This window comes from Macrotis lagotis, chromosome 1 (assembly GCF_037893015.1).
Source record: "Macrotis lagotis isolate mMagLag1 chromosome 1, bilby.v1.9.chrom.fasta, whole genome shotgun sequence".
Lineage (NCBI taxonomy): Eukaryota > Metazoa > Chordata > Mammalia > Peramelemorphia > Peramelidae > Macrotis > Macrotis lagotis.
In genome coordinates, this window is record NC_133658.1 from 424,441,215 (window position 1) to 424,454,500 (window position 13,286).

The window sequence follows — 13,286 nt, forward strand, 5'->3', positions numbered from 1 at the left end:
AATAATTGTGAAGTTTCTTACTTAACCTATATTTTCATTTAAGTTTGACCAAGACTTTCTTTATTACCTATAATTGTAGAGAGGAAGCACTTCAAACACAGATAGAAAATATTCTTGCCATGGAGAACCTCTTCTTCAAACTGTGCAAGGTTAAGCCTTTTTATTCAATTGGAAGAAACAAACAAACAAAAAAACCCAATGAGAGAGGTAGACAAGATAAATAAAGCTATGAGTTGAAAAATAGGCAGGGCATAGATACAAAGTTCAACTAAGTAGGTGCAGTTCATGTGTTGTGACTAGAACATCTGGGGAACAACTAACATTTAATAGATAAAGTAATTACTACAAGTAGATTGGTGCTTTCCATTGTTTTGCCTAGAGATAGCAAAATTTCTAGTGCCAAAACACATTTCTTATAGACCTTCAGGGTAGCAATTGCAGTAATATTAAGCTCAAGATGTTCATTAGAAAAGGAAAGTCCAGAATCCTGTTGCCACATTTTCCCTGTTTGTACTCCTTGAAAAGAACAGTTTCCTTTATGGATAAGTGATTCCTATGTTGGCAAGGACCATGGAAAGACCCTGTTCCTTTGGAAGGGATCAAAAGTAGCTGGTTGCTTGGGTGAAAGTGTAGAAGAAATAGTGATAACCAAGCATAACCCCATGGCTGGGGACAATGACAAATAAAGTCAAAAAAGATTTATTAAGCACCTTCTTGTACATGTACAAGGAAGGTATGTATAGGATGAATTGGATATAATCACAAAGGCAAGACCCTAGCATTAAGGGCAAATGCTTCTTGTAGAAGGTGAGATTTTTAGCTGAGACTTGAAGGAAATCAATGAATCAAAAGGTGAAAATGAGAAAGGTAGGAATTTCAGGCATAGGGGACATGAAAATGCCCAAAGTCAGGTCTTGTTCAAGGAACAGCAAGGAGACTGGTGTTACTGAATTGAAGAGTTCATGTGAAGAATAAGTTTTAAGTAGAATGGAAAGGTAAAGGGTTCGGATTATGAAGGATTTTAAAAGCCAAATAATTCCAGAGGTAACTGGAAGTCATGAAAGTTTATTAATAGGAATTGACACGGTCGGTCCTGTACTTTTGAAAAATTAATTTGGCAGCTAATGGGAAGATAAATTAGAATAGGAAGAAAATTGCGCTAGAGAGACCAACTAGAAGATTTTTAAAAATAGAACAGATGTGAGGTGAGAAGGGCCTGTATCAGGGTGGTGGCAACATCAGGAGAAAAAGGAACTTGTGTAAGGGAAGTTCTGAAGATAGAATCAATAAGATTTGGGAAATGAGTGGATTTGTAGATTGAGAGAGCCTGAGGAGTTGAGGATCACACATTGGTATCAAGTTTGAGTAACTGGGGGGATGGTGGTACCCTTGATAGTAATATGGAAGTTGGGAAGACAGGAGGGTGCTGGGGGGGAAAGATTTAATATCTATGACCTTGGGCAAATTACTCAATCTTTTCAAGTTTCAGTTTCCTTCTCTGTAAAATGAGGACTGTAAACTCAATGGATTCTAAGATCTCTTCTCTAAATCTGCAATTCTATGGAATTAGTTATAAAATTAAGTAATTTGTTTGTCAAGATTTGAAAGAAGTGTCCTTACTTGAGCCAGACCTAATTTCACTATGGAGTGAGTCCTGTCTTCATGGAATTTATAATCTAGTAGGAAGGGACTATCTATATAAACTTGATAGTCATAAATCTCATAGGGTAGGTGACTCAGTGGATAGAAAACTGTCCCTGGAGTCAGAGGATTCATTTCCCTGAGTTCAAATCAAATCCAGTCTCAAACATTCTCTTTGTGACTCTGGGCAAGTCACTTAACTCTGTTTTACCTCAGTTTCCTCATGTGTCAAATGAGCTAGAAAAGGAAATGGCAAATTATTCCAGTTTTTGGCCAAGAACCCCAAATGGGATCACAAAGAATTGGATGTGACTAAAACAACTGAACAATAAAAAAAATACCTTGAGGAAATGTGATATACTGAAAGAAATGGTTTACTCAGACTTCTTACACTTGATAGCAATGTGACTGGGGGAAAGTCTGAAGCCATTTTCATGGATAAGAAAGAAGAGCCTGACAGTATGTGATGGATGACTTGGAAGAGACAGCAGGAAGGGCTGGGTACAAGGTTGTTGAAATTGTTCAGGTGGGGATAATTAGGCAAGACTAATTGATGTCCAGTGGCTTTAGAGAAGAGGATCATATGACAATAAATTTAGATCTAAAGGGGAACTTTAAGGTCATTAGGTCCAATTTTCTTATTTTACAAGTGAGGAAACTGAGACCTGGAGAGGTTAAATGTCTTGTCAAGGATCATATGGCAATAAATTTAGATTTAAAGGGGAACTTTAAGGTCATTAGGTCCAATTTTCTTATATTACAGGTGAGGAAACTGATACTTGGAGAGGTTAAATGTCTTGTCTAAGATCACACAGTAAGCAAGTGTCTGGTCAGGATTCAAACACAGAACTTCCTGATTACAAATCCAACATGTTATGTGAGAAAGAGGTTATAGATGTAGATAGGACAAGATTTGGCATCTGCTTTGACAAGAGATTTAGTAGAGAGAAGACTCAATTTGTTTCCTTTTTTCCTGGATTTTCTAATTACTTTCCTAATATATTTCTTTAGGTTCTCAAAGAAAGTCTCAGGTTATATCCTCCTATAGTAGGACTCACACGGTGGCTGGAAAAGGATACAATGATTGATGGCCTTCTAATTCCAGGATGTACCTCATTATTTGTAAGTCTATCTTTTCATAACTGGCTGCCAGGGTAAGATTGACAATGGAGAAAATTTCAGTCAGAGATAAATGGTAATAATGAAAGAGAAAGATGGTATCAAATTTTCAAAGTGCAGCTCCCTTTCAAGTAATGATTCTGATGCTTCCTTGGGAAATGACAGTCTCCTTGGGTCTTTGCACTTCTCAAAGGCCCACTTTTAAAAAGTAACAAGCAGATTAGATATCATTATGACCAAGATGAACTTGGAGTGTCAAGGAGAAAGTCAAATTGATTTTTCATGCCTTCTCATCATTTTAGAAATGATTCTGCCTCTCATTTTGATGAAGCAACTTATTCTCAATAAGCTGATCCTTCACCTGGAAGCTGGTCACCTCCCTGAGAGCCAGTGTGACTTTAGAAAAGATCAAGGAACAGTCGATGTGTTTGTTGCCCGACAACTCCAGGAAAAATTCCAGGGGCAGAACAGAGGTCTGTACACAATGTTTGTAGATCTCACCAAGGTCTTTGATACCATCAGTTGTGAGAGTTTATGGAAAATTATGTCAAAATTTGTCCAGAAAAGTTCATCAGTATTGTCACAACCCTGCACTCAAACAGCCCAGGGTATAAGGTCATTTCCTCACTGGAAGGAACAGTAGGATCACACTGCTCATCTCCTGGGCTAGAATAGGTGCCCTAAAAATTGTCTGCTTATCCAAACTTGACTACCATGGCAGGTGGGGATTCCACAATATGCTTAAGACACACACAAAAAAACCTACAAAAACTTTTTCTAAGAAGATTCCATTCACCGTTGGAGCATGGAATGTGCATATACTCATAGACAATAGAAGATCCAATAGACATCAAAGATGTTGCAAGAGAACTCAGCAAATATAACATTCAAATTGCAGCTCTGAGTGATACAATGCTGGCAAATGAAGGCCAGTTTACTGAAGTCAGAGCTAGATACATGCTTTTCTGGAGTGACCACAGTGAAGGGGAGTGCTGTGAAGTTGGGGTGGGTCTTGCAATCAAAACTAATTTAGTTAAGCTTGAACACTTACCAAAAGTAGTGAACAATAGGCTTATGACAATGAGACTGCCACTTGCAGGAAAAAACCATCATCAGTGCCTATACTCCCACCATGATGAACCCGAATGCAGTAAAAAAAAATTATAAAGACTCAGAGACCTTTATCATCACTGTACTAAAAGAGGACAAGCTTATAATTCTAGGTGACTTTAATGCTCGAATAGGCTCAGACTACTAGTCATGGCGAGGAGTCCTTTGGAGGAAAAGAGTTGGAAAGTAACACCAATGGCCACATATCTCATGAACTCATCACAAACATTGTCTTCCATTTACCTAAATGTAATAAAACTTCCTTGATGCACCCTCACAGCAAACATTGGCATCTAATAGACTATGTGATCATAAGGAGAAGAGACAGAATGTGAGAGTGACAAAAGTAATGTGTGGTGAAGAATGGATCACAGACTCATCCTCATCAAGCTAGATATTCACATAACCAAAGCATTATCAAGAGATTAGAGTGTCTCTCTGAGCAGGAACAATTTATTGCTAACTTGGAGAGAAAACTGAGCCAACGCACAGATGGCAACAGTGGAGCAGAAAAAGAGTGGGCAACTTTCAGAGATTTGGTCTATTTTACTGAATTTGCTCATTTGAGTCCGAGCACTCACAAACATTGACTGGTTTGATGAAAATGATGGGGAAATACAGTAACTGCTAAATAAATAACAATAACTCCACAGGGTTTACCAGCAGGAGAGTTCATCCACTTTTTTTACATTTTTGCAAGGCAAACGGGGTTAAGTGGCTTGCCCAAGGCCACATAGCTAGGTAATTATTAAGTGTCTGAGGTCAGATTTGAACTCAGGTACTCCTGACTCCAGGGCTGGTGCTCTATCCACTGAGCCACCTAGCCACCCCTAGAGTTCATCCATTTCTAAGGTTAATTTAATTCTATCAAAAGTAAAGTACAAGCTAAACTTAGAGAGATGCAGGACTCTTGGCTTAGTAAGAATTCAGATGAAATTCAGTTTTATGCAGATAGTAACAATTTAGTTTTAATGCTTTTATGCCCTGAAGCCTATTTATGGGTCAAAGACCTATGGTGCATCTCAATTACTCAGAACTTATGGAGCCACATTGATTAATGATAGGGGCATGATCCTAGAGAGATGGGCTGAACACTTCCATAATGTTCTTAACAGTCCACCATCAGTCAATGCAGAAGTCATTGACTGTTTACCTCAAGTTGAAGTCAATCAGTCTCTAGCAGGATTTCTAACTGAAGAAGAGGTTTTGAATGCCATTAGGCACCTTTCAAGTGGCAAAGCACCTAGTGCTGATTCTATTCCAGCTGAGATCTACGATGGTGGGGGATCCATTGCTCATCCAAAAATTGACCAAAATTTTCCAGGTTATATGGCATGAAAAGGTTATCCCCTAAGAATTTAAGGATGTCTCTATTGTTCATCTCAATAAAGATAAAGGGAATAGATTGTCCTGTGACAATCACAGGGGTATATCTCTTTTAGTTATTGCTGGTAAGATTCTTGCCAGAATTATTCTCAACTGATCCTTCACCTGGAAGATGGTCACCTCCCTGAGAACCAGTGTGGGTTCAGAAAGGATCAAGGAACAGTTGATGTGCTTGCTGCCTAGCAACTCCAGGAAAAATGACAGGAGCAGAACAGAAGTCTGTATACAACATTTGAGGATCTGACCAAGGCCTTTGATACTTTCAATTGTAAGGGTTGTGGAAAACTATGTCAAAATTTGTTTGTCTGGAAAAGTTCATCAGTATTGTGTATCAATTTTATGACAACATGAATGCCCAGGTTCTGGATGTGGATGATGCTGTCAAGATTTCCCAGTTACCGGGGCGGCTAGGTGGCACAGTGGATAATGCACCGGCCCTGGAGTCAGGAGTACCTGGGTTCAAATGCGGTCTCAGACACTTAATAATTACCTAGCTGTGTGGCCTTGGGCAAGCCACTTAACCCCATTGCCTTGCCAAAAAAGATTTCTCAGTTACCAATGGAATGAAAGAAGGATGTGTCCTTGCTCCCATGCTTCTTAGCATGATGTTTTCAGCCATATTATCAGACACCTTCACTCAGGATGAGCACATCATCAAGGTCAGCTACCTCACTGATGGTAAATTTTTCAACTTGAAAAGTCTACAAGCCAAGACAAGAGTCAAGGGAGTGTTGGTGCAGGATCTTCTATTTGCAGATGACTCAATGCAGCCTTTGAAACTGAGATGCAACAAAGTATGGATCGATTCTCTGTTGCTTGTGCTCATTTTGGTCTAACAATTAATACCACACCATCTACATGTGGAACATCAGTTACAGCAAATGGAAATGTTTTGAATACTGTGTACAAGTTCACTTACTGTAACAGAAAGGGTTACATGCTGCCAGACCTTTAATTTAGTCAGCTTCAATCTGTCCCATAATGACACTCTCTTTGTCTTAAGTCTTTAAATGAGAATTTAATGACTAATATACTTATAACCCAAGACTATAGCCCAAAGTGAGCATACTTATAACCCAAAAGACATACAATTATATACATACATATTTGAAGGAAAAACATCAGAATAGATAAAGAAAAGGAAAGATAAGAGATAAGAGAAAGAATTACCCAACTGAGGAGGCTCCAATACCTGGAAATCTGTATAGCTGGGGAAGAAGAGTCACAACACATCCTCCAAGGTCTTGATTAGGAAAGTCCCTTCAACAGAGTGCCCTCTCTGAAGAAGGTGACTTCCAAAGCCCACTTTCCCAAGTAAGACCTTTATAGTGCTCATACGAAAGTGGCACAAGTCCAAGGTTTACAAGACTCAATTCAGTGATCAATGGTATCTCTCCACCAAACTCGATGATCTACAAGTTTCAGCCAAAACACCCTCAAATGCTGAGTATAATCATTTCCTCCAGGTGTCTTGAAGTGAACACCTAGGGATGGGCCAAGACCCAGGTGTGGACCCCAAAACATGTTTTCTAGGAATGTTCCCCAGCATTCCCTGCTCCAGAGCATGCCTTGATCAATTATTCTTCAGTTCAGTGTACTCAGGAAGTTCCTTCTCCTTGGACCATGAAAGTTGAGAGGGAAGCACCTGTGTTTTCTTGGTGCTGATTGTTAAGTCAAAATTAGTACAAGCACACCTTCACCTTTCACATGGTAGTATCCTTTCCAGGGAGGTCCACATTGACAAAGAGGTTGACACTCACAATGCCAGAGCTAGCTCAGTATTTGAGAAGCTCTAAAAGAAAGTATGGGAGGAAGAGGTATTAGACTAACTACCAAACTGAAGATCTACAGAGCCCTTGTGCTGACCTTATTGCTATATGCCTGTGTAACCTGGACAGTCTACCAGTGCCATGTCAGAAAACTGAATTGCTTCCATTTAAATTATCTTACGAAGATTCTGAAGATCTCCTGGCAGAAGATACCAGACACTGAAGTCCTTTCTTGAGTTAAACTGACCAGCATTCCAATATTACTACAGAGAGCGCAACTACGATGGGTTTGGAATGTTGTTAGAAAGTCAGACCTATGCTTGCCAAAAAAACTATTTTTATGGAGAACTCAAAGAGGGTTGTAACGGGACAGCCTGAAGGTCTCTCTTAAGAACTTTGGAATTGATTGTACAGCATAGGAGACACTGGCACAAGACTTCCCTGCATGGCATGCCCTTATCACTGAGGGGGTTGCACTCTATAAGAAGGGCAGAATTGAAGCAGCTCAAAGGAAACCTGACACCCATAAGTTTAGAGTATCTACCCCAGGTGTACACATGGACTATTTGTGCTCAACCTGTGGTAGAGCATTCAGAACTCATATCCATCTGATCAGTCACAGTAGGAAACATTATAATTTGTCTCAAACATAGTGATTTCATTTTGGTCTTCTTTGATAACTAAGAACAGGAACTAAGTCAGAGAAGGGATTTGAACCTAGGTCCTCTGACTTTCTACTAAACAACAATGACCTCCAAGGTTTCTTCAGTGAATCTGGATGCCAGGTACTTTCAACTTTGATATTCTATGGTTCTATGATTGATCTATGAACTCTAATCTGAAGTAATCAGTGTTAACTCATTTCAATCAGCATGATTAGCAGGCTAGGTGATGGGTGCTCTGAAAAGTCTTTGGAGTCATGCTATTGTTAACTTGCTAGAATTATTCCAAGGTGGGTTTTTGCTGGGTAGCAAGGTGGCACAATGGATATAGTGTCAGGTCTGGAGTAAGGATGATTACAAGTTCAAATCTAACCTTAGACAATTAGTAATTGTGATCTTGAGTAAGTCACTTGACCCTGTTTACCTCCATTTTTTTCATTTGAAAAATGAATTAGAGAAGGAAATGGTAAACTCAAGTATCTTTGCCAAGAAAACCTCAAATGAAATCATGACATTATGAGCCAGACATTATTGAACAACAATAGATCCTTGCTAGAGAGGGAAACTTTAGCTTGTGAGTTGATTTCCAAGTTCTAACTAATGATTTTTTTTTTAGCTCCTCTTAGCCCATATTTCTCAATGCTGGAAGAGATTTTTGTTCAGAGATAGATAACACTCCATTTACAATTTGGTCCAACTTTTGACAATGATGTGGTTTTGATTCAGATGTGATTTCATTGTAGCTGAACTGTGGATGTCTGTGAACAAGAAATAACAGAGATTGCTTGTTTTGTCAACAGTTTAGTACCTATATAATGGGCAGGATGGAGATATTCTTTAAGGACCCCTTGACTTTTAATCCAGACCGGTTCAGTCCTGAAGTTTCCAAGTAAGTACAATTTAAAATTATTAAAAGAAGAAACTCTTTTGAAAGAAGGCATGATTTCATTTGACTCTTACCTAATAGTGATTGGGCAGTGACAGATGATACAAAGCAAATTTTCCTGTGAACTGGAAAGCCATTGTTATTGTATTTCAAAGGGGCATATTTACCTTTCTAGTCTTAACTCTCTCAGTGCATTCTCTGTTCAGTCAAAAATGCATTGCCTTGGGGCGACTAGGTGGCACAGTGGGCTGGCCCTGGGTTCAGGAGTATCTGAGTTCAAATCCAACCTCAGACACTTAATAATTACCTGACTGTGTGGCCTTGGGCAAGCTACTTAACCCCATTGCCTTGCAAAAACCTAAAAACAATGTATTACCTTCCATCCTCTCATGTTGTCCTGACCCCTTCACACTCTCTTCACTTCTATAATGAGATCCTCTCCTATCTTTGTCTGCTCAACTGAAGCTTTTTATTATTTTTTTGAGGAAGTAGGGGGAGGAGAGAGAAAATAAATAGAAAGAAAAAAGGGAAGGAAAAGAAAGATCTTAACCTATTCATCCCATCCTTTGCTCCAGTCTCAAAAGATGATATGGCTTTTTTGCTTGCCAAGGAACAAAGCACTCCCCATGTCTTCTATCCATTGCCTTCCCATATTCTAGGAACTTGTATCTGTGATAATATTCTCTCCCTCCCCCCCTCTCTCCTTCTGACTCTGTCTCTGACTCTCTATTTGTTTCTCTCTGTCTCTGTCTCTGTCTGTCTTTCTCTCTCCCCAAATATTCAGTTTTTCTCTCTCTCTCCTGTCTTTTTTTTTTGCCATTGACTATAAATATGCTTAGATTTACCTTATTCTTGGACAGAAAAGTATGTCTAAAAAAAAACTGTAGTTTTACTGGGTGACATGATCAGACTTATCTCAGAATATTGATTTGAAGGTTATATTTAGGATGTATTCAGGGAAAATAACTTGAAGCAAGAATGCCAATTAGAGGGCTATTTTAATAGTCCATGTAAGAAGTTGTTGTTTGTCCTTCATTTTGAAGAAGGGTATGACATCAAGGAGATGCTATGACATGTAAGTGAATTGGTTTTAAGGGAGGAATGGTGTGCTAAGTCATCAGCCTCATTTTCTTCTCAGGAGCCATCTGGGTCCCAATGGCCAAATATGGATCAGGACAAATGGAGATGGCCCTAGGAGCCAGGTCTCTGTTTGACTGAGGCAATGCTTATTCAGCAGTTAAGATAGGTAATATAAGAGCTGATGTAATACAAGGGCTTGAATGTATCAGAAATAAAGAGGACAGAGAAGTTGGAAAGATTTGGCAACTGTTGAATTTGGGGAGTGAAGGAGAGTGAGAAGTCACAAATGGTACTAAGGTCTTCAATCTGAATGTTTGGAACAATGGTAGTAATCTTAGGAAATTTCAGAGAAGGGTTGGCTCTGAGGTTAAATAATGAGTTTTGTTTCAGACAAATTAAGTTTGAGATGTTTACATAACAGACAACCAGTTGGAAATGTTTAATAAGAAGTTTATAATGTGGGCCTGGAGCTCTAAGAACAGTGATTCTTATTCACAGGAATAAGGAGAACATTTGCTAGTTTTAAGAAAGAGGCAGGATCAAGTATGAAGTATGTTGTAAATCATCCCCAAGGTCAGAAATCTGGGGTGAAGATTCTTCTGTAGGTAGTGAGTGTATCTGAGGTGGCACTTCATCAGTGAATTCGAGGAGGGACTGGGGGGTTTGGTGGGCACAGCAGTGGAGAAAATAATGAAGAGCAGACTGAGCAGTTTACCTTTTGCACTTTCCATCTCCAGATAGAACTGTTAGCAGTGGCCAGCTTACGGTAAGATCATGGTGAACAACATGAGAAGTCTTAGGAGAGAAGGGAAGGGCAAATTGATCAGACATGATCCATTCTCATTCTCTCTCTCTCTCTTTGCAAGGCAATGGGGTTATTAAGTGGCTTGCCCAAGGCAACATGGCTAGGTAATTATTAAGTGTCAGGTATTCCTGACTCCAGGGCTGGTGCTCTATCCACTGTGACACCTAGCCATCCCTATTCTCTTCTTCAAATATCTGAAGGGTTGGTATGTGAAAAGAGGTATTAGATTCAATCTATAAAGCTCCAGAAGAAGAATTCGAACCAAGGACTATAAGAACAGAGTGAAAGACCAGCAGCAACAGGAGGCAGATTGTGACCTAAGATAAGGAAGAATTCTTAACAATATAGTTATCCATAATTAGAATCTCATGCTTTCTTATGGATTAAAAGGTTCAAGTGTTTCAGAAACTATTCCTTTGTAATTGGGCCTTATTGGGGCTCCTGCCAACTATAAATTTCTTAGAATCATTTGTTCCCCTTGGATATTAGGGAAACAGTTTCCTGCCATAATAATGTGTGAGTCTTTTGATATGGGAGTGTCCCCTGACTTGAGTGCTAGAATCAGATCTCTACTGTCAATTCTGTGGTTAACTATCTTTTTCCTTTTACAGACCTAATTTTACCTACTTTCCATTTTCTTTGGGGCCAAGATCTTGCATTGGGCAATACTTTTCACAGGTAACAAATGACTGTCATTTACCACCTTACCTCCACATTTCATTCCCATTGCCTTGCGAGAGAGAGAGAGAGAGAGAGAGAGAGAGAGAGAGAGAGAGAGAGGAGAGAGAGGGGAGAGAGGGGAGAGAGGGGAGAGAGGAGAGAGAGGAGAGAGAGGAGAGAGGAGAGAGAGAGAATGGATCATGTCTGATCAATTTGCCCTTCCCTTCTCTCCTAGAATTCTATTGTTTGTACCACATTCTAGGAGGCCTGAGTTCAAATCCAGACTCAGACATTTACTAGTTACTTGACGCTGGGCAAGTCGTTTAGCCTCAGTTTCCTCAGTTTTCTCAAATGTGAAATGGGAAAAATGATAGTAACACCTACATCTCAGGGCTATTGTAAGAATTAAATGAGACAATATTTGTAAAGTACTTTACAAATCTTACAATACTAAATAAAGTCCAGCTATCATTATTATGATTTTAAATGACTCGTTTCCTTAGGGGTGCCCTTCAAAGAGAAGTTAGGGAATCACTGGTCAAAGAACTTATTGGAGGGAGGAATTTATGCTTCTGGCAGAGAATTGACCTGGCTCTGTGACCTTGAACAAATGACTTCCTCCTCTGGGAAGTTTCTTATTCAAAATGAGGACACTTAACTAGATGATCTCTCTAACTTTGAAAAAGTTTAACTTTTTTGAGGAGTATGACTAATTGTCTGAGATTTATATTCAGCAAACATATATTAAACATTTGTTCAGTGTAAAGCTCTGTATTGATTAAAGTTGGAGATATGAAGAATAAAACATAATCATTGCTCTCAAAGAGTCTCTGTTGTAGAAGAGAGAAAATAGGAATTCAAATAACTCTATTGATATTAAACTTTATTAAGCCCTTTACCTACATGACCTCATTCAATTCTTATGCCTCCTCTGTGAGGAAGGACATGGATCCCCATTTTACAGAAGAGGAAACTGAAACTTAGCTGAATTTTCTTGCCTAGCATCATCCAGTAAGTAATAGAGCTAGGGCTTGAACCCAAATGTTCTGGTTCCAATTTCAATAATCTGCCATTACACATTCCTTGTGTTACAGGAAGGGTAAGGTAAAAAGCATTTATATTGTTATTTCCGATTTCATTTGATCCCCACAACAGTAGTTGGAGGTAGGTGCTATTTTCCCAGGTGGAGAGACTGAGGCAAAGGTTAAGTGACTTGCCCAGGGTTACTTAGAGTCTGAAGCTGGATATCATCAGCTCTAGTCTTCTTGATTCTAAGCCTCCCCCCTTTCCTCCCAGTACTCTAAACACTCTGCCACCAGCTGCCTTAAGTAACAGGTACAAAGAATTTACCAGAAAAGATTTGAGAGGATTGACATCACTTCCCTGGGGGATTTGGGAGGGCTTCATGGGTCTTAGAGAAAGAGAGGGATTTTCATGGTCATAGTCGGGGAAGAAGCAGAATAAGTGATAACTGGAGGCTTCTTTCCCCAGCCTAATGATATAACCTGGGTCTTGTGAGTCTTTCCCAATATGATAGATTTCTGGGTAGTAGCTTTAACAGCAAAATAGTGGCTGTTATTGACCTATTGTTTTTTATTTGAGTATAGATGGAGGTGAAGGTGCTGATGGCCAAACTACTTCAGAGACTGGAGTTTCAATTGGTTCCAGGACAGAACTTTGGATTTTGGGATTTTGTGGTTCTGAGACCCAAGGATGGTGTGGTCTGCACCTTCAAACTCAGAGGAAATTAGGAACATTTTCTCTGGTCATGAAGGATGCCTCTGGTTCAGCCTCTGTTGTTGCCTTCTTTAGGCAGGTTACTCAGATTAAATCTGAATTTTGTAATCTAGTCAAAGGAGATCAATTAAGTCCTTGTCTAGTTACCACCCTTACTTACTTTCAGGAAGACTATTCCTGAGCTGGACTGCAGAGGGAAATGGGACATGGTATAGGAATCTAAAGTAAAGAGAGATTAATACAAAATCTTTCTATTAGGATAATTTAAAGTTAATTAAAATTAAAATTAATTAAACATCTCTTATTTATGTATTTATTTATTTATTTTAAATACCCCCTATTTGTAAAAGAAGCATGGAGGGTGGTTTTGCTTTCACATTTGCTACCAGTCCCTCAGTTCTTCATTACCATGAGGGAATTAATGGATAATG

General features: G+C 39.2%; 1 protein-coding gene across 1 annotated transcript in view; it reads left to right on the top strand.

The window, feature by feature from the left end:
- Nucleotides 1–13,063, top strand: part of CYP46A1 (cytochrome P450 family 46 subfamily A member 1) — a 57,118-nt gene extending 44,055 nt beyond the window's left edge. Inside the window, exons 12-15 of the mRNA XM_074230890.1 lie at nt 2,653–2,763; nt 8,488–8,576; nt 11,070–11,136; nt 12,726–13,063. Coding sequence (XP_074086991.1) covers nt 2,653–2,763; nt 8,488–8,576; nt 11,070–11,136; nt 12,726–12,869 — 411 coding nt within the window. The 3' untranslated portion in view covers nt 12,870–13,063. The remainder of the gene's footprint in view (nt 1–2,652; nt 2,764–8,487; nt 8,577–11,069; nt 11,137–12,725) is intronic.
- Nucleotides 13,064–13,286: the final 223 nt, after the last annotated feature.